The 19,160-nt window shown below is 50.7% G+C and overlaps 3 protein-coding genes across 4 annotated transcripts in view; 2 read left to right on the forward strand and 1 right to left on the reverse strand.

Moving 5' to 3' along the window:
* klhl21 (kelch-like family member 21) overlaps window positions 1-13,619 on the reverse strand; it is a 36,918-nt gene extending 23,299 nt beyond the window's left edge. Inside the window, exons 1-2 of the mRNA XM_015337058.2 lie at window positions 13,380-13,619; window positions 4,167-4,434 (exon numbers count right to left, since the gene is read on the reverse strand). The gene's annotated coding sequence lies outside the window, so the exon portion shown is untranslated. The remainder of the gene's footprint in view (window positions 1-4,166; window positions 4,435-13,379) is intronic.
* On the forward strand, window positions 392-8,855 carry phf13 (PHD finger protein 13). Of its 2 annotated transcripts, XR_011183586.1 has the most exons (5): window positions 392-475; window positions 4,074-4,175; window positions 6,093-6,771; window positions 7,341-7,456; window positions 7,929-8,018. XR_011183586.1 is itself a non-coding variant. In XM_069183712.1 (4 exons), the coding sequence occupies exons 1-4, from the start codon at window positions 440-442 to the stop codon at window positions 8,153-8,155; spliced, it is 1,044 nt and encodes a 347-aa protein (XP_069039813.1). In that variant the 5' UTR covers window positions 392-439; the 3' UTR covers window positions 8,156-8,855. The 2 variants fall into 2 exon arrangements, 1 of the variants encoding a protein (XP_069039813.1); XM_069183712.1 differs by lacking the exon at window positions 7,341-7,456 and having other exon boundaries at window positions 7,929-8,855.
* Window positions 13,030-18,383, forward strand: thap3 (THAP domain containing, apoptosis associated protein 3). The gene is made up of 5 exons (XM_015337060.2): window positions 13,030-13,382; window positions 13,550-13,736; window positions 14,596-14,791; window positions 16,163-16,354; window positions 16,976-18,383. The coding sequence occupies exons 2-5, from the start codon at window positions 13,612-13,614 to the stop codon at window positions 17,330-17,332; spliced, it is 870 nt and encodes a 289-aa protein (XP_015192546.2). The 5' UTR covers window positions 13,030-13,382; window positions 13,550-13,611; the 3' UTR covers window positions 17,333-18,383.
* The last annotated feature ends 777 nt before the right edge of the window (window positions 18,384-19,160 follow it).

Below are 19,160 nucleotides of genomic sequence, written 5' to 3' on the forward strand. Positions count from 1 at the left end.
GACCTGGAAGCTGACAGCCTCCCAACTTTTCTCTCTTTTTTTTCCAGGCAACGCGATTAAAGATGTTATTCGAATGATGTTGTGAACAGTTAAGGGTTCGGGACACCGCCTTCGCCTGGGCATTAAATTGAGCTTTCGAGGGGGAGACACCAGGCAAAGTAGCCGTGGATATCATGAAACACACACATCAGCAGGAGGGAGACGAGAAGCTGATTGAACTCGCATATTGAAAACAAAATCCTTTTCCGTCGTTGTTGTTGTTGTGTTTTTGAAGACGTGGGGGCAAGGAGACGGCCTTCCGCTGAAGCAAAATAGACTTTTGTGATTTACAGAAGTGTTCTGGAGCTCCGGGGGGGGTCAGAAGTCCAACACCCATTTTTTGTTTGGCGTTGTGGCTCGCCTCGGTTCATCTGCTCACAGTTGTCTTTGCCTTCGCGAAATGGATACGGCCTCGTCGTCTACGCTGGATTCAGAGGTGAGCCCGTTTTCTCCGATCGAGCCAGCGGTTCGGCACAATTGCACGGCGGAACCGTTTCTGGATCTGGGCACCGCCGGGAGGAGAGGGAGGAGGAGGAGGCGGCGGGCGGCGGGGGGGGGGAGAGGCACATTTCAGACCTGCTAGCGTTACACAAACGGGTGCTTTCCCTGTTGCATGTGTGTCGCAGTGGTGGTCGTTTCCGAGCTCTGAAGACTTTTGTCAGCTCTGCCTTGTGAGCTCTAGCGATGCCCCCCGATCAATTCGATGCGGTGTTTGATCGGTTTCTGGTTACACATCACGCCATCTTGTCTCTCTGCTGTCAAAAAAAGTAGTTCAATTTTGTTGTCAGGGGCTTTACCCACCCCGCCGACAGTGATCTTTCCTCCCCGAAACGATCTCCCCGTCTCCGTACTCGATCGCAAAACTCCATCGTCTCGTCCTGTGCCGTACGGATCTCGGATCTTTTTTCAGAAGGGGGGGCTAGTTCCGTGGAGCACGGGGGTTCGCCATCTTGTTTCTGTAATTGTATGGATAGGTATCGATAGGCAGGCTTTGTTTTTAATGACCTTAAACACTTGGTAAAAGTTGCATCGAAGTTACCCGGGGCTGTCGTCGGGAAGGTTCCGGGCTCCGTGCAACTGAAAAAGATTTGTGCTGTGAATCTCCGAGCCCCTCCTGCCCCCCTCCCGTGATAAACGTGCCTGTAGACAAAATGTCATTTGAAACCTCCGGCGAGAAAAGTTCATTACGCTGATTTTTTTGCGTCTGGCGAACTTCTGAAACAAGCAGATGTTCAAGATTTTTGTTTTAATATAAGAACCGATACCTGTGCCAAGGCGGTTTCGCCATTAACGCCCTTTGTTTTCAAATACAGCACAGGGGTGTCGCGATTGTGTGTGTGTTTGCGTGTCTGAGCTGGGGGGGGGTTCGACATCTCCCTGCCTGGGCACTTCACATTTTTCACCTTCGACTTCTTTAACACAAAGAGCATCGCCGCGTTGTTCAGTGTACTTTGCCGTGAAAAGCCCAAAGCCTTCTGCGGTAATGATGTCTCCCAGATCACATTAACGACTGGGCAATTCGTGTGCTCAATCGGTAAAAAAAAAGACTGTTTTCTGGTACAGAATGCTAAAAGTATCCTTGCGCAGCAAATGCAAAACGCCCAGAGCCAGATCAGGGATGATCCATTGCCTTAATATTCCCCGACAATGGATGGAGACTATTCGACGAGTAAAAACCGGGGGTTATCTGCTTTTGGGAACAGAATTGTGCTCCGTGTTGTCTGATCGTGTGTTCCGGTCGCAGGCTCGGCAGGCAGACATACAGAACTGACTCGGTGTCGACGGTGATCGTCTGTGTTAACGTGTTCGGTGTATGGGGGGGGTTCAGTCTTGTGGGGTTTTTTTCCCCGGGATATAGAGAAATCGAACTGAAAGGCGAGTCTCTCTCGTTATAAACCCATTAGCGCCGGTTTAATCGCGCCGTGGGCGAAGCGGGCCGGCCGGACGCGACCGCTTCAACCGCACAACAAGTTTCTCGCTCGGCTGTTCAGCTCGATCCTGCGTGGGTTCCCGGTGTGGCCACATGCACAGGGGAAACGACCGCAGGAAACGCACGGACGTGTCCGGATCCCCGCCGGTGACCGGGAGAGCGACAGTTTCCCCCGGGTCAGCTCGCCGGGAAGTGTCCGGCGTTTCTCTGCACACAGAGTGCATCGCACCGGCGAAGCGCCCCGGTTAAGAGTGATTTCAAACAAACACGACTGTGGACAGGTCTGACATATCGGGGGGTTTTTGTGTGTGTTTTAATTCGATTGAGATTCCGCTTCCTCGGACGCGTTTCCCAGTTTGACGGCTCGGAGGCTGTATTAGCCCGGCGCGGTCTAAAAGCCTGTCTCGTCGATGGCGGATGCGGCATTTTGAAAGTTTTGCTCGAAACTGGCCCCCGAAGAGCCGTGGCGATTATGATTTCGCCCAGAATACACCCTCCCCCACCCCATTCTCTCCCCCGAGCAGAAGCCAGTGGCGTCCCCGTGTTGGTGACATTTCTGAACGGAGTGCCAGCCGCCCGTGATACTCGTTTACAGTGCCTCTGGAATGAAACGGTGTCTTGGCGCTGTCGATCAGAAACCGTCCGGACTGGAGCTCCGTCTCGGTCTGTTCTTGCATAATATTAACGCAGCCGTAGCAAACTGGCGTGTCCGCTTTCTTTCCCGGGGTGTCTCTTGGCGAGACACGTTCGGTCTGTCCCTTCTCGAGGGATCGCCAGCCGATAGATTAATGCCCACGTCTTGTGTGTGTGTGTGTGTTCTGCATCTCGCATTAACCAGCAGTATTCATAAAACCACCGAGCGAGAGGCTCCCAAGAGCCCGAAAGGTCTCCGTTCGTTTGCGCTGCGTTTGTTAGCAGAAACGACAACTATTGCCAAAAAAGTACAGTGACCTCCCCCCGCCGGCCCACCGAGTGACGAAATCGGTTCGAGTCGGAGAGTCCTGCGCGATTTAAAGGCACAGGCGATTCAAACTCCTGGCCGAAACGCGTCTGTGAGCGGTCAGGGAATTCATCTGTTCAACCTGCGCCGCTATGGGAAAAAATAACCCGATAATAGGAGAGAGACGACCTTCATCACAGAGCTCATGAGTGCCAGCCATCAATACATTTTCCGTCTGCTATTTTCAGTGGGTTTACTAGTACTGTGAGATTAGTATTGCCCGTTAAGAAGTTTTTTTTTAAATGGGCAGATCTGGGAGGACAGCCTATTGTTTCCAGCAGAATATATTTTGTTTCTGTTGGTAAAAAGAAGTAGGACAGAAAAGACTGTAGTCTTTTTTTTGGTACTAAACTAAATATTATACAAAGTTTTTTTTAATGCTACTTCAACAGTATAAAAGTACCTGAAGTTGTTAAACCTGACAGGCAGGGCATTTTTTTCTGTCACAAACAAATGTGTTGGGAATTTAACCGAAAAGCTTTCGTATGGTGCAAAGATTTAATGCTCAGTTCCAGACAGGGGTGTCGTTTTGAATGTTTTATTTATATTCCTCCTTCCTCCATATTGCGTTCCTTACGATCTGGGCAGGTTAGTGGGAGAAAAGATTCTGTTCCAAAGGAACTAACATTTGCCTCCATCTACTCACTAATACAAATACTGGGTAATTTCCTGGGTAAGATCCCATTGTCCTAGGGCACAACAGCTGTGTCTCACGTGGGATTTGAACCAACAACCTTCAAGTTACAGGTCCAGTCCTCTTGACCAGTGGTTCATATGTGTTCTTCAGTATGTGCGTGTACATGCGATCCTGTAATCATTCAAGATTTCACTGCGTGTTACTCTCTCCCGTGGCTGGGAGATTTTCTAGCTGCTTCTTCCAGTTTGGGGTTGCAGGGGAGCTGGAGCCTATCCCAGCAGGCCTTTGGAACTGCGGGAGGAAACCCGTGTAAACATGGGGGAGAGCACGCAGACTCCACACAGACAGCAGCCCCGGGTTCTGGAATCGAACCCGCTGAACGAGCACTAGCCACTGCGCCGCCCAGATCGCCGTAATGATTCGCCGTGAACGGCTGCTGATTCTCTCCCCTTTCCCCCCCGCTGCAGGACTGCAGTCCCAGCTGCAAGAGGCGCCGGACGGTGGAGGATTTCAACAAGTTCTGCACCTTCGTTCTGGCGTACGCCGGCTATATTCCTTACCCCAAGGAGGTACGTGCAGTCACCGGTCTTCAGCGGCCGCGCGGTGTCCCTCTTCTGTGCCGTCTGTCTCTTCTCTTTCGTACCACGATGCACCGCGCCCCCCAAAAAAATCAAACGCGAATCTTCGGGGCTCCAAAGGCACCCCCCCCCTGCTTCGTCGGTCACCCGGCTGTAGCAGAGCTCGACCGGTGCCGAGCCGATGGCGGCGGCGTTGTCGCCCCTCGAGTCGATCGGTGCGGGGGTCTCCCCGGGTGAGCAGGACTGGGGGCTGCGGAGAGGAGAAGACACGGTGGGTTGCGGTGTGGTTAGCGGCTGCGGGCCTTGGGAAAGCTGCAGGCAGCCCCCCCCCCCAGGGCATGGCGGCGCGTGCCTGCGTGTGTCGTGGTCCTATCCTGTGCTACTGTTGTTCTACTCTGTTTATCCCACAGATCAGTTACAGCGCGGGCAACTGCAGTGCCAGGCTGCCCCACACACTGCCCCGCCAAAGCTCCTCCTCCTCCTCTTCCTCCTCCTCCTCCTCCTCTCTGTCCTGGAGGGACCCCCCTCTCCCAGGGTAAGAGGGCCATTCCAGACTCCATGCTCATCCCTGCCTCTGAATGCCATGCTCTACTCTGTACACGCGGGCAGCACGCGGGGTGGCCTCAGGCCAGCCTATGGCGCTGAGCTGCGGAGGCAAGAGAAGGGGGAGATCGCCCTAGCACTGTGGCCCCCCCAACACCCTAACTTCCCAAGCCCCCCCCCACCACACCTGCTTCCCTTTTCCGAGACTGTGCCCACCTGAGGAGCGAGACCCCAGCCAGCAGAGACCCTGCCTGGGGTGTTCAGGTGTGGGTGCGTGAGTTTATGTAGCGTTAAAGCCCCCGGCGCTTCTTTTTCTGGTTCCCGAATGGGGTCCGTTTGGGCCCGAGAACCGAACTCTGTAGCACACTATCGGCAGCTCCTCCCGTCCAGCGATACGGAAGGGAGGGTGCGAGTGGGATAGAGGGAAAACCCGTTCTGTTCGTGGAAAGCTAAGTGTAAAAAGAAAAAAAATGAAAAGCCGAGCTGACAGCGCTGAGGAACAGAATCGGGGGAGACAAGCAGGTAAGCAGAGGAAGTGCTGAGGCTCCTGGAAGCGTCAAGCAGCTGATGAGGACACTGCTGCCGGCTGTAAAGATTCCCTTTATCCAGCCCGGAGCAGCTTGACATGTCTCAGGCTTTCCTTCAGGGAGGATCCACCCAACGTGGAAGAGAATCTCGGGAGCAGTGAAGCTCCTGAACAGGCAAGCTGAGGCACAAGGCGTTTTGGAGCACTGTTTCAGACAGTTGCGTTAATCGCGTTACTGGTTCCGCATTTCACACCAAAGGGATCCCAATTCCGGGGTGGTGATGGAAACTCCACACCTAACACGCCTCCCGACCCGAAGGGCATCCGGCAGGGGATTCCTGGAGTTTTGAACCAAGGTGCCTTCCTGGGTCTGGACTGGAGGAGAGCAGGGAATGAGGAAGAAACGGAGCCTGGGAGCGCCGGAAGGTTAATGGGCACTGGTCGGGGGGAGACCCGCTGGCGAAGAAACCTGCCGACTTCGGGGGCCGGTGTAGGAAAAGCAGGAGGGGGGGCAGGACTGGTGTTGTCGCTCTGTCGGTGTGCCGCCAGCTTTCCTGGACATTCCAAGCCTCCGGGGCCGCTTGTTCAGGAAGAGGAATGAGGAATGGAGGGCTGCCCTGTGGTGCCGACGGGGGGTCTCGCGCCCCCTTGAGCTCCTGGAGGTGGAGGCGGAGGCAGGGGTGGGGTAGGGTGTTATGAGATGTGGAGTAATCCGCTCACCCACAGGACCTGTGGGAGTGGACGGCGCATCAGAGCGAGGGGCTCCATCACAGAAACGCGTGACCGAGTGGGGGGCTCGGGTGGCTCGACCTGACTGTGAAATGTGCTTTGTCTTGCAGGAGGCTCCCCTCCGGACCAGCTCCAGCCCCCCGAACAGCACGGGCAGCACCGTGGACAGCGACGGCTGGGAGCCCCCCCGGCTGGACGGCGGCCTGCCCGCCATGGGCGGACTCTCGCTGACCCCCAAGAACCGCCGGAGCTTCGGGGGGTTCAAGCGGGCGGAGAAGAAGGGCGGCGCCCCGCTGTCCCCGCTGATGAAGCGGGCCAAGTCCGCGGGCCTGCTGCTGGACAGGAAGAAAGCGGACAAGGCCCGGAGGAAGAAGCTGAAGCGGAGGGAGGCCGAGGAGCGGCGGGCGGCCCCCGCGGGGGGCGGGCTCCCCGCGGGGGGCGGCGGCCGGCCGATCAAGCCGGAGCCGGCGGACGAGGCCGATCCGGAGGGCAGGCCCGGCCCGGCTCCCTGCGAGGCGGCGGCGGCGGCGGATCAGGCGGAGGGCCAGCTCCACTGGGAGACGCGCTGCAAGGAGGAGGAGGAGGAGTCGGAGCCGGGCAGCCCGTCGTCCGAGAGCTCCGCCTGCCCGGCGCGGGAGAGCGAGGCCGCGGAGGACGACGGAGAGGCCGCGGAGCCTCCGAGAGAGGAGGGCGTTCCCGGGAAAAGGACGGTAATCCGACAGGGAAAGCAGGTGGTGTTTCGGGACGAGGACGGCACTGGGAACGACGAGGACATCATGGTCGACTCAGGTAACTTTCCTAGTGCTTAGCAGGAGCCCGATACCATACTGCTGTCAGGTGCAGACAGTGTATTTCAAGACTGAGGAAAAAACAGCTCGATTGAGTAAACTCAATTAAGATGTGGGGCAAGAGAGGATATGATGTTCCGACTATCCATTTGTGCCTTTTCTAATCTGCTCTGAGACTATCCCAGCGGGCAAAGGGCACAAGGCAGGATACATTCTGAACAAGACGTCCGTCCACTGCAGGGCCAGCGTGCAAACGTACGCACGATTACGCCAGGGCCAATTTTCCCAGTAGCCAATTAACGTCCCAGTATGTCTGGTCGACTGTGGGACCTCACTGGAGCACCCAGAGTTAACGCACACAAACACCCTCCATGCAGGATAGCACCCCTGGTCCAGAATTGAACCGGGGGCCCTGAGCGCGTTAGCTGTGCTAACTGCTGCACCATCGTGCCGCCCATTTTGCAACTTGGCAGGCAGTCCTGTATTTCATGTTTCCTAATTTCTCAGGATGTGGCTGGTTAATAAAACAGGTTGTGGTTTTGAACACTGCAAATGATTTGCGTGTTACAGGGATTGGGCCCTGTACATAGGCAGTACTGCCTGCATTACTGCCTCGAGGTCTGCACGGGCATGAAATTGAAGCCCGGACCCGAGACCTTGAGACCCGACCCGACCGAGCCCGAATGGTACTGTCAGCTCTGAAACCCGAACCCGAGATCGGTCACTGTCTTTTCCTCTCGGGGCGAGTAGACACACATGCACACACGGAGAAGATTCTCACAGACGTGGCTTTACGACGCTGTGCGCTTGAGTTGATAGAAAAGGCCGTGCGCTGAGCAAAAACTGGTATTCTGCAATACTTCTGAAAGTGGGGAACGGCTGATAACGGTAGTAGGCCTAGCAAAAACGCAAAGTGAACATGCACGCAGGCGTAACTGGTTTTAGCTCTTGTTACACACATATGAGAAAGAGAGCGAGCAAGCGCGCAAAATGAGTTCCGAATTTCTTCTAATAAAAATACATTTAGAACATAAAATAATTCATTTTCACTGCTTAGAAAACCAAGCCGAACCTGGCCTGACAAAGTATTGAGCGCGGGTTGGGTAGCAGACCTCTGTTTACTGACGCCTGTCCCCCATGTCTCCGCCCCCGCTGCAGACGACGATTCGTGGGACCTGGTGACGTGTTTCTGCATGAAGCCCTTCGCCGGACGGCCCATGATCGAGTGCAACGAGTGCAACACCTGGATCCACCTGTCCTGCGCCAAAATCCGCAAGTCCAACGTGCCCGAGGTCTACGTCTGCCAGAGGTGCAGGGACTCCAAATTCGACATCCGCCGGTCGAACCGGTCCCGGATGGGCTCCAGAAAGCTCTTCCTGGACTGAGGGCGAACCGGTGTGATCCGATCTGGACTGCGCGTGGGGGGTGGGGGGGTTGGCGGGACGCTGTCGGGCTGACGGAGTGGATGAAACGGTGATCACTCCAGTCTTAAGGTTCAGACTCCCCCCCCCCCCCCCCAAAGATGAGGTGCTCCTGTTTGCGTGAGGCAATCACTGTACAGACTACTGAAATGCAAAAAAAAAAACCCTGCGAGTTCTCCACTAGAAGCACGGGTCAGCAGGTGTCTGTTATGGACACTGCAAACTCCGACAAGTATACTTGTGAGAAGAGAGGGACTTGAGGGCCGGAATGGAGGAACGTCAAATGGGCGCTCTTGAGGAATCAAGGAGGAGGCTGAGGAGGAGCAGAGGGGAGGGGAAAAAAACGCCAGGAGTGATCACACTGTTCACATCTGGCTGGGTCGTGTGCCAGTGAACAAATCCAGGTTCTGAAGTGGTCCGGCTGGCCCGGGATTGTGTCCGTCTCCTTCTGCCTTCCTTAAAACCCAGTATTCCCCCATCTTCAGTGGACTGCGCTGTTCCTGCCCATTCTACATCAGTGGTCAAGAGTGGCGTTATTTTCTGGACACAATATGAAAAACAATATTTATTGTTTTTCAGACAAAATGGTTTTTTTTTTTAGGGCAGAGGAGGCTTATGTTGACATTGGAAGGGACAGAAGATAAAAGAGCATCCCTGTAATACACCCCCAGGTGTTTTTTTTTATTAATAAGCAATACGAGAAGCAGATCCGTGCTCTGTTCTTGGGGGCTCTCTCTGACAGTAGCAGGTTGTGTGGAAAGGGGTGACCTTACTGTTATTGGAGAGAGAGAGGGGTGGGGGTTGGGGGGGTGGGGTTGCAGACTTTGCACTTCTGAGCATGTTGCACAGAAACATTATTTCATGTCTCATTGCCCTTCATTACCCCTAGATCATGCCTGCAGGCAGTGGAGTTCAAGTGTTTGCAGCCCCTGTGCACCCACTCAAACCCTTATGACACTTTTTGTTCTAAATTTCAGATTTTTGAGGCATGTCTGGCTTATATGAGAAAGCAAGTTCGCGTTTATCATCGCACTGATCGGAGCGGTGCTAATCCGCAGAAAGCTCTGGGATCTGGCAGACACATGCTTCATATCCCAGCACTAAGGTTAATGCTATATGGACCAATGCTTTGCTCACAAGGTACTGAGTTTAGGAAATGGAGCTCCGTAGGTGAAAAATTAAGGCTTATCAAAAATGATCATTTAAATGCTTCACTGGGGGTTAAATAACAAGAATTTCTCCCGTCTTCTAAGATATCAAGGGAAGTAAGATGGAAATGCCATAGTTCTCCACAGCCTGTTAAAGGGTCGGCTCACTCCACTCGGGCAGCCTAGCCTTTGACGTTGTACGACCGGAAACGGGGCTGTCTGTGAGCCGTCATGCCCGAGCTGGGGATTTTCTTCTGCTGAGCTCAGAAACCCTCCAGGGCTTCTTGAGGTCCTGTTCTGGGGAGGGGGTGGTGGAGGAGCCCACAGTCTAAACCCCTCACCTTTTCTGCTTTCCTGAACCGCCAGTGACAACAGGCCTGCCACTCCTGGGAGAGCTCATGTGACCTCCTTTCTGTTCCCCGGACTTCGTGAAGAAGAACCGAATTATCCCCCTTGTTCACTAGTGGTTGTGATGTCTCCTTCCTTGCGCTATAAGTTCCAGTTTTACAACTTACAGTGCCCACACAATGGAAGTGCTACATGGGTGTTCACGCAGTACTTGGACATTTCTAAGAGCTTACAGTGACATGCCTTTGCTTTTCTTGCCTGGTTTCTTTTCAGATTTGGTCTGCTTTGGCCTATGTCTTCTGTGTTGTCCCTGTTGGACAACACAGCTGTGAGGTACCATTTTGCCTGACACAAGTGAGAGCTGCAGGATTAAAACATTTTTATTTACACCACAGCCTGACCATTGGTGCAGTTGATAGGCTGAGGTATTTTTATAAAGGGTCTCTTTAAGTGATTATTTAAATAATTCTTGAAATTGGAGCCCTTGTTATCAAGCCTTTCTTTTTCCCCCAAAATGGAAAATAACAATCCAGAGAACTTGACTAGATTTGCCTTTTTGTCTTTTTTAATCATTTCATACTTTCTGTTAATCCATTACGAAAACGATGCACAAAGTTCCCCCTGCATTCATTCCACTCTGCCTCCCTCTCAGTCATTGATCTAGCAGCTGAACAACAGCTGGGATTGAGCTACAAAACAGGCCGCATTCAGACGAGAACTTCACCTGGGTTGCCTGAGCAGATCCACACAGGGACTTTCCATGGGCAGGATTTCTGTGTTAACATAAATCCAGTACCATGTTCTGAAGAGTTTTGTAAGTGTGCATACCAAGTTTTATTTTGCAGAATAACCAGAGACTCTCCCCTTTGGAAACTACTCTCTCAACGAAACAACAAAAAAATCCTGTTGTCTCTCAAATTGTGCACACATAATTGGAGCTTTTGTGTGTGTCCCCAAGTCTTTCAGAAAACATGTTTTAAGGTTGATTATATTTTGTGTAAAACGAGTTCGATTTTTTTCCCCCCTGTTACCTAAATCCAGTTTCTGTCTGAACGTTCCTGCACTAAAACTAAAACGTCTGCTGAATATGAACAGAGTTTTGTGTCTCTTAGCCTCTATCAAGGCATTGGCCCAGCTGGGCCGACCCAGTTACAACCCGGGCCGGTGCTTTCAGTCTTCAGTAAGCAGGCCTGGGCCTGGGTCACATAGCTAGTGTGAAAACGGCAGCAGTAGACACTGGTCAACGCCAGCTTGTGTAAATATGTGTATTCTACTGTAAAAACAAAAAGGAAATCTAATTTACCAAAGGAAAACGAGTTTGTTCCCTCTTTATGTTTTTTTAAAAACATTTAATTTAATTTGGAACTGGTTATTTGAAAGTGTCAGAGACCGCAGGAATGTAAGCGGTCGGCTTTTGCGAGGGAACTGAACAGTGGCACAGAGGAGAAGGCTGTTTCTATGAAACTCTGTAAATTGTAAAATATGTTGTAAATAAAGATCTAACTATTGATTATTTTAAATCGGCATCTGAAGCTCTGGTATTACTTTTTGGACTTCTTTTTCTTTTGAACGTTGTGAAATCCGGAATAAAAAAAGATGTTACTTTTTTTAAACAAATAAATTTGGTATTCTCAGTTGTTCATTGCACCTCCATGATTTGGGCTATGTGATTGTTGATCACCTGCAGCATTACCACGTAAGGAGAGAGGGCTGTGGGTCTTCTGCCACGCACACTGTGGGGTCTCTTGCCCTTCTGTGCTCCTGTAGCAGATTAATACCCGTGACAAGGGTGGTGCCTCTCTGTGTTGTGCCAACAAAATCGGCAGCACCTCGAGGCGGGTGGTTCCCAAATCTGTTCCTGCAAGTTTCTAGGCTTCTCAAACTTCAAAACAACCTTGCACCTGGCTGAAGGGTTAAAGTGATCCCGTTAAGATTTAATGTGACCAGTTAATCCTTTCCCAGCTGCCTGGAGCTGCTGATTTTTTAAAGAGACACAGACAACCTGCTGGAGTGGTGGTTCCCATTTGTGGTCTTGGGGTACCCCTGTGTCTGCTGGGCTCTTAACTGGCGTCTGTAACAGACTGACTCGTTAGTTCAGGCCAGGTGATCAGTTGAAAAATCGACACAGGCCGACTCATTGTTGGAGTTTCCTGATGCAGTTTTTTTCCCTACTGCTTAAGTCCAGATGGTTATATTTCAGCCAGCACACCTGACTGGGGTCAGCCCTGAAACGTACTGATTAGCACAAGGTCCATATACCAGCTACTAATGCCACTCGGCTTTTCAAGAGCTGGAAATCCATTTTAAAAGGGTCTCAAAGAGAAAATTGAAATAAGAGAGATTTGAAGTCCTGTGATTAAGGACTTGACAAGGTTAGTAAGGACCAAGACGGGGAACGCATTTCCGATCGCGAAACTTGGCAGCCTTTGTCAGTGCATTTCCTCAACACCGAAACTGTGCTCAAAGCAGACCTTGACTCTGCACCAATAACAGCTGATGCCGAGATGTATTTGAATGAAGAGATTCAGCTGTACAGTTCAGATACCTAATGTAATAAACACTAGTATTGGAGCAGGCAGGCAAGAGCTGGAAACCAGCGGCACCTTAGCTTTCCAGCAAGGCTGACTGGTCATGCCTCTTCGGGACTGTTCTGTAACATTTACCCCGCGGGTCTCAGACTCAGCAGAATCCTCTGGGCTCTGTTTCACTGGGGCACTCTGTTACAGAGCGGGTCTAATCATTCACCGAAACGCAGAACTGCGATATCACGGCCATGATTTGACAGGTTTTAAAAGGTACTATCTTTACTGGCGTAAATGTTTTGAAGGTTTGACAGTAAGACACCTCGAGAAACCTTAATTGTGGAAACAGCTAATCAATTACATTTATTGTTCAGTTTGACCAACTATGTTGGAACATAAACCCGAAGATACCAAGACCGTCTAGGAATCGAAACTGCTTTACAATAAGGTTCCCTCATTTTTCATTCTTTCTTTTTGTAAGATCCCAGTCGGTTTTTGATCACTGTCACTTAGAGCTTTGTCACAGCATAGAGGCAAAACATTGCTGGAACAGAGATCTCTTGCCTTTATCCTGGAGAGCTCTTTGGTCTCCTGGGTTTTCAACCGAGCTCTTAATGACAGAAAACCACATTTTCTACCCAATCAGACAAGAACATGATTAAAATACCGTAGGTGTGGTTCCCCATTATCACTTGTAACAGAAACGCAGTGCAATCTTCGGTTATATACAGACCTCAGCTGAGAACGTACTGTATTGTGTCTTGGTTTTCTATTACTGCCCCTGCTGTGACTACAGATGAATACAACAGTGTGAGAGTGAATTACACACAAGTTCAGTGGTCCCACTCAACAGCCACCAACTCCGCCACTCTTATAATGACAGAGAGGTTATGGGCTACGCTGTGAGACCCAGACCCATCTGCCGGCTGAGATCTTATTCGGGGAACCTTGCGGAAAACACCGAAGCCCGTCGGCCATCTTGGTTTCGGGATGTTTTCCGACCTGGCAGGCTAGTCATCTGTTCGTGTGAGAGCGGAGCAATGCCCCACTCCCGGAGTCACACTTTCAACGACGCGCTACCCGCTGTGAGGAAGAGCTGACGAGGCCGAGAAAAAAAAAATGTGGATGTTTTAAGAAATTCAGCTCACCGACGAGGACGGTGAAACCTACCGCGTAAGCAGACGCGCCTTCCGAAACGCAGTTTGGGAGATGGGATTGAAAACTGGAGTGTCCGCGCACTTCTGTTTTACACTTCTGCGAGAAACAAAAACACACTCATAACCGAGGACACCCCGCCGAAGGGTTGACTTGTTGTAATTTCCTGTCTCTTTTTTTCCCAGCCTCCGGCTTTTCGCTCTGACTGAGGGGCGACGGCTCAGCTCGGGTGCTGCCCCCAGTTGGAATGCTGGCCGCCATCTTTGTTTGGGGCAGAGAGAGCACTGCGCGTAAAGACATGCCGAAGAGTTGCTCTGCTTACAACTGTACCAACAGGTACAGCAGCAAGAACCCGGATCTCACCTTCCACAGGTACAGCTGTTTTCCTGATTGTATTCACAGTAATCCACAGCACTGCCGCACTCACACTTCTGATAGCGAGAGCAATCAAGAATCTGCTTCAAGCTGATTTTTTTCCACCCTCAGCTTCTGTCCTCGCTGTCTCCCAGTTCCTCCGAGCCAGGACAGCAGGAGTGTCTGTTAATTATTAAATTAAGTCCTCGGTTTGTTCAGCGCGGGCTAACCTCTTTACTGCGCTGTGTGTGAAGTTGTTCGGACGTCCAGTGTTGAATAAGATACTTTTTTTGTTTTTACCCATTGCATATCTTTATCTGGGAAAGATACATTAATTCAGTGATCTCACGGTATGGGTTTGTGTTGAGTATATAGGAGAGATGTAGGAGTTTTCGAAGTGGTGTGTAGGGAAGTATTATGTGTAAGAAGTGCACAAAATGGAACAGGTTCACATATGGTTGCGTGGCCTTGTGTCCGTCTGGGCTGTTATTATTTTACTGCATATTATTTATGATTGTCATCGTTATTAATATTGACAAGAGGGCGACACAGTGCTGTAGTGGTTAGCAAGGCTACATCACAGTGCTGGGGGCCCTGGGTTCAATTTCAGACCCCCGGCTGCTGTCCGTGTGGAGTTTGCATGGCCTTCTGGTGTTCGCATGGGCTTCCTCGGGGTGCTCCAGTTTTTCCCACACACTGGTAGGGTTAGTTGGCTTCTGGGAAGATAGCCCTGGTGAGACCCTGTGTGTTGGTGCCTGTGTGTGCCCTATGTTGGACTGGCGCCCTGTCAAGGGTGAACCCTGCCTTGTATAAGGGGTTAGAAGACAGATGGATGGATGATTTCCAATGCCTCACCCTGGCGCTCCCTCCCTGGCAGGTTTCCCTTCAGTAAACCCCACGTGCTGAAGGAGTGGCTGGACAACATCGCCCGAGACGACTTCCAGCCCAAGAGGCACATGGTCATCTGCTCGCAGCACTTCACGCCCGACTGCTTCAGTAGCTTCAGCAACCGCAAGAACCTCCTGTGGAACGCTGTGCCCACCCTCTTCTCCTTCCCGCCCACCGGCTCCAAGGTTATAATGTTATAATGTTTCTTTATTAGCCCTATACAATTTCTTGCATTAGGAACTCGTCTTTTCGCAAACCCCAGCTTGCTCTCCATGAGACACACAGACAGGGAGAGAAGCTGGGGGTCAGAGCGCAGGGTCAGCCATTTATACGGCGCCCCTGGAGCAGCTGGGGTGAAGGGCCTTGCTCAGGGGCCCAACGGAGTAGGATTCCTCTGCCGGCCTCGGGATTCGAACCGGCAACCTTCCAGTCACAGGCGCAGATCCTGAGCCACAGAGCCACCGCTCCGCCCAGGTGGGCGACCCCCCCACAGTTACCCCCAATCCTGAACAGTCTGCGCCAGGCCACAGACGGGCAGGGCGTAGCGTCTCACTCCGGCCTGGCGCACGCATGCGCACACACACACAGCTCGGGTCATTTCTTCCATCATGTACTTCAGTGCGTTAACGTTTACCTAGTGTGACAGATCTGTATTATTCATGCTCCCCTGATTTATGAATTTTGATACCTAATGTTGTTTGGATTCTATTAAATTTGTCAGAATTCGCATTATCAGGGTAGCAGAAGGACAGGTCAGCTATAATCTCCTGCTCGTTCTATGCTTCCTGGATCTTTAAAAGCCTGGGTTAGCTGGTAGCATGGCAGTATTTGTTCTGTGAACTGCATCTCTCCAGTTCCTGGTAATTGTTGCAGATCACTCTTATTTATATGTGTTGTGCACGAGCTGTGGCCTTGCTAAGAGGTTTTGCACTTTAGAATTAAAGTAGGGACTAGAAAGTTAAATCTACTGGACTGGGACAGGCGTCTGGTTTGCATGATGAAAGGTTTTGCCACTTGTTTTGCGGATCTGTAGCTTTGTCACTTGTCTGTGTTTCTACCCCTGCGCTATACACTGGTGTTACCCACTCAGCCCATGGCAGGTCAGAGTGGGGGAAACTCAAAAAGCGTCGTACAATAGTGCACGTAATAGGTACACCCCAGAATAAAAATCAGATTGGAAAAGAAGAAGCAAAATCAAGATTAAAACTATAATGTACCCATTAAAAGCTTCAGATGAAAAGATCTATAAAGTGAGTCTAATGGGTTTTGGGAAATTAACAACCCAGGCGATGTTTCCCACTGCCAGCATTAGAGGCATAGCTGTGACAGACAAGCCAGGATGAGGGAGAGAATAATGAATTGCCTTCAGGCTTGGACAAAGGTGTGAAGACCATGTAAAGAGTGTTTCTGGTCTTTATTAAAGAAATTATTTTGTTCTTACTGATTGGGATTGATCTGTATTTGTTGGGTGACACAGAAATCCAGAAACCCTACATGCATGGTCTGTCAATCGGTGCCCGGCTTGTACAGATAAGTGTCTTTGTCCTCCCATTCAGAGGAAGAAATCTCGGAAGAAGCTGAAGACCGAGAGGGCGGCCGCAGCCTCTAAGTGGGAGGAGCTATGGCTGGAAGAGGTGGGACCACAGCAGGAAGAGGTGGAGTTAGACTGCAGAGGAGAGAGGGAGGAGCCAGTAACCACGGAGACTGCCAAAAGCCTAGCTGACCGAAGCCCAGAGTCCACTCCACAGGTAGAGTGCGCATCAACCCTAGTGTACAGGGTCACAGTGAGATTTCATTTTGCCCAAGAGTCAGAGCTGCAGGGTAGCATTGTCTAGTCCCATAATCCGTAAATATGAGTATTTTTACTTCCACAGAAAGATTGCCTCAAACCACAGAAACACCGCATGGATTCCAAGTTAAAATTTCTCAGTGTACGTTTTGCAATGTACATCACGTGCCTGTTTTTTTTTTTCCCCACTGTGAGAGATGTATAAATCCTAAAGGAAATTATTATAGATTTGGATCTGGGGGGGTTATGTCTCAGTCACCTACACACAGATGCACTATTTGACCCCTTGAAAATTCCCTGCTGCCTGGATGCTACTCTGTCCATTACAGGCAATAATACCATACAGTTAGTTCTTGACCTAAGCTGAACTGGGTTTTTAACTTATGCTGGGGTTTCCAGGAATGCATCTGCCATGTACATGCAGTTCTCAGTTTGCTACGTATACTGCGGACCGAGCTCAGGATTGCTTGCTTTGGACCGTGTGATCTGCACGCTGTCACCTGGAGATTGCCCTGCCGAATGCTGGCGCGTGTTGGCGGTGTTCTCCCGTTTTGAAGTGCCCGTCTCGCGTCTGTCCCAGGAGCCCTGGCCGCCGGACCACAGCTACGCCCTGGCCGAGCCCGGCGAGGTGAAAACGCGCCTCTTCAGCGCGCTGGAGGCCAACGAGCGCCTGCGCGGGAGGTTAAAGGTCAAGTGCAGGCGGCTGCGTCAGACGAGCGCGCGGCTGCGGGCGGCACGGAGGCAGCTGGGGCGCCTGCGGACTCGGCTCGGCCGGGCCCGGGCAGAACCGGGGCACCCCCCGCCCACAGAGCCCCGGGACCCCGCGGAACAGCCACGAGCGAGCTCTGGCCAGCCCCCGGAGAGCCCAGAGGCGGCAAACTGTCGAGAAGGGGATGGGAGCAGACGCCCTGTGGGAGACTGCCTGAACCTGGACTAAGAGTGCCTGTTCCGTTTTCTAGAAAACATGATTTTTATTTATTATCTTGTTTTGGCCTCAAGTTGAGCGATCAAGATGCTGAGTAGGGAGAACCTGAGATTAGACTCCTGAAGTAGGTCCATCACAAGAATGGATTCTCCTTCCTGGGGTGGTCTGTCACTCTGTTCAGAGATCAGCCTTGGGGCTGAGAGACGGAAATTGTATCCAGCCAGCAAAGAATGCTCCATGAGCGGGTCTCGACTCTAAGGTGCTATCAGGTACTGTTCCCCTGGGTCAAAGCAGCGTGCTCTGAATTCAAGGAGGCATCAGAGTGTTATTTAAACTGAGCTTGAGAAGCAAACGTGCAGAGAGCACCCAGTGTACTACCATATAGACCATCACACCTGTATAAAATAAGAACCTTCCCATCATTCTTTGTCCTTGTAGCCTAATTGATCTTACTGGTTCATGAAGGATCCCAGATTCATAGTGGTGTCTCACCAGGCAGTGCCAGACATCTCATTGCAGTCATCTCAATCCGTGGCCCTGTCTGAAACACCGTAATGCCAGTGCGCTGTGCTGCGTAATCTTCAGGAAGGTTTCAGGAAGCTGGAGCTATGGAGTCTTTTAACACCCGGAACATCCTGTCTAAAACAGGATTGTTTGTGGCTCCTACCCACCCAATGATGGATAGCTAGTAGTCTAAACGAACAGGTTATGGGTCAGTTCTGTTTTTTCAAAACCTTCTTCAGACAATTCCATGGATGTAAAAAAGGAATTGGATTGACCTCAAATATGAGAAAGGAGGACATTTCAGGAAGGAGAACTGGAATGCTGCTGTGTACGTTGCCTATTTGTAAGACCGGCCTGACTGATTAGTGTAACTGCCATGCCCTTGCAACAAAGTGAAATAATTAATTCATGATTAATTGATATTCATCGGTTTTGCTTATGGTAATTAGAATTTGCTTAAAACCAAATTATTTGTTCTAAGACCTGAAGCAATATATTCAATAACTTGGTAACATTTACCAATAAAAGAGTAATTTATTAAAGGAACAAATGCAGATGCCTACTGTTACATGTGTGCTGCTTTTTAGCAGGGTGCTTGGGGTGAAATGTGAAACTATAGATTCAGTGAAACTATACTGAGAAAATTGCAAGGCTATCAGTCCAATTTTGGGTGAAAAAAAATGTTTTGGTTCTTGGTTTTTAAACAGAATTGGTTTGTCAGTTTTGCACACCTGGAGAAAAGCTAAATTTCACAAAATGTCAGCATGTCTGATAGTGCACACCATTTCATTACACTTAAGTCACTCATTATTACTGGGTTACTGCTTTTGAAAGCATGGGTTTAGATTAATGAAACATCCATGTGCGTTACAGATGTTTTAATTTCTTCAAATGACAAATCGCCAGTTATTTTTCTTTCTATAACACGCATTATTAAATGATGGCTGTTATTTACTAATTATGACTGGGGGATGGTTGTGAATCAGCTTTGGTTCACATTTCCTCCTTCTGCATTTTCCCTGCTGCCCCCTGCACCCCCAGCAGAGCTGGAATGACTGGAGCAACGGTGTAGCTCTCGCTGTGAAAACAGCATGGTCGCAGGCGTTCATCGCACTGCAGGAGAGCAGTTTCAGGGCAGGCCTAAGTGTTTGCTGAAGCAAGACAACTCTTGATTATAACAGGCTGTGCACGCAGTCCAGATCCTAGTTAGTATCTGGTCTGTAGATCACGGGCCTTCATGCTGAATCCACTGTAAACTGGAACAGAAGCACTTGGGGGGGTAAGTTTACGTTTCCTGCACTGGGAGCTGCAGTTTCCAAAAGTTGAAATTCAATCC

Source organism: Lepisosteus oculatus, chromosome 25 (assembly GCF_040954835.1).
Source record: "Lepisosteus oculatus isolate fLepOcu1 chromosome 25, fLepOcu1.hap2, whole genome shotgun sequence".
Taxonomy (NCBI): Eukaryota; Metazoa; Chordata; class Actinopteri; order Semionotiformes; family Lepisosteidae; genus Lepisosteus; species Lepisosteus oculatus.

Bases quoted from the DNA above. Each gene is read 5' to 3' on its own strand.
- phf13 (XM_069183712.1), top strand. From the start codon at position 440: ATGGATACGGCCTCGTCGTCTACGCTGGATTCAGAG. The intron at 476-4,073 runs GTGAGCCCGTTT...CCCCCGCTGCAG, and splicing joins CGTCTACGCTGGATTCAGAG to GACTGCAGTCCCAGCTGCAA. The intron at 4,176-6,092 runs GTACGTGCAGTC...TTTGTCTTGCAG, and splicing joins ATATTCCTTACCCCAAGGAG to GAGGCTCCCCTCCGGACCAG.
- thap3 (XM_015337060.2), top strand. From the start codon at position 13,612: ATGCTGGCCGCCATCTTTGTTTGGGGCAGAGAGAGCACTGCGCGTAAA. The intron at 14,792-16,162 runs GTTATAATGTTA...CCTCCCATTCAG, and splicing joins TCCCGCCCACCGGCTCCAAG to AGGAAGAAATCTCGGAAGAA. The intron at 16,355-16,975 runs GTAGAGTGCGCA...CGTCTGTCCCAG, and splicing joins GCCCAGAGTCCACTCCACAG to GAGCCCTGGCCGCCGGACCA.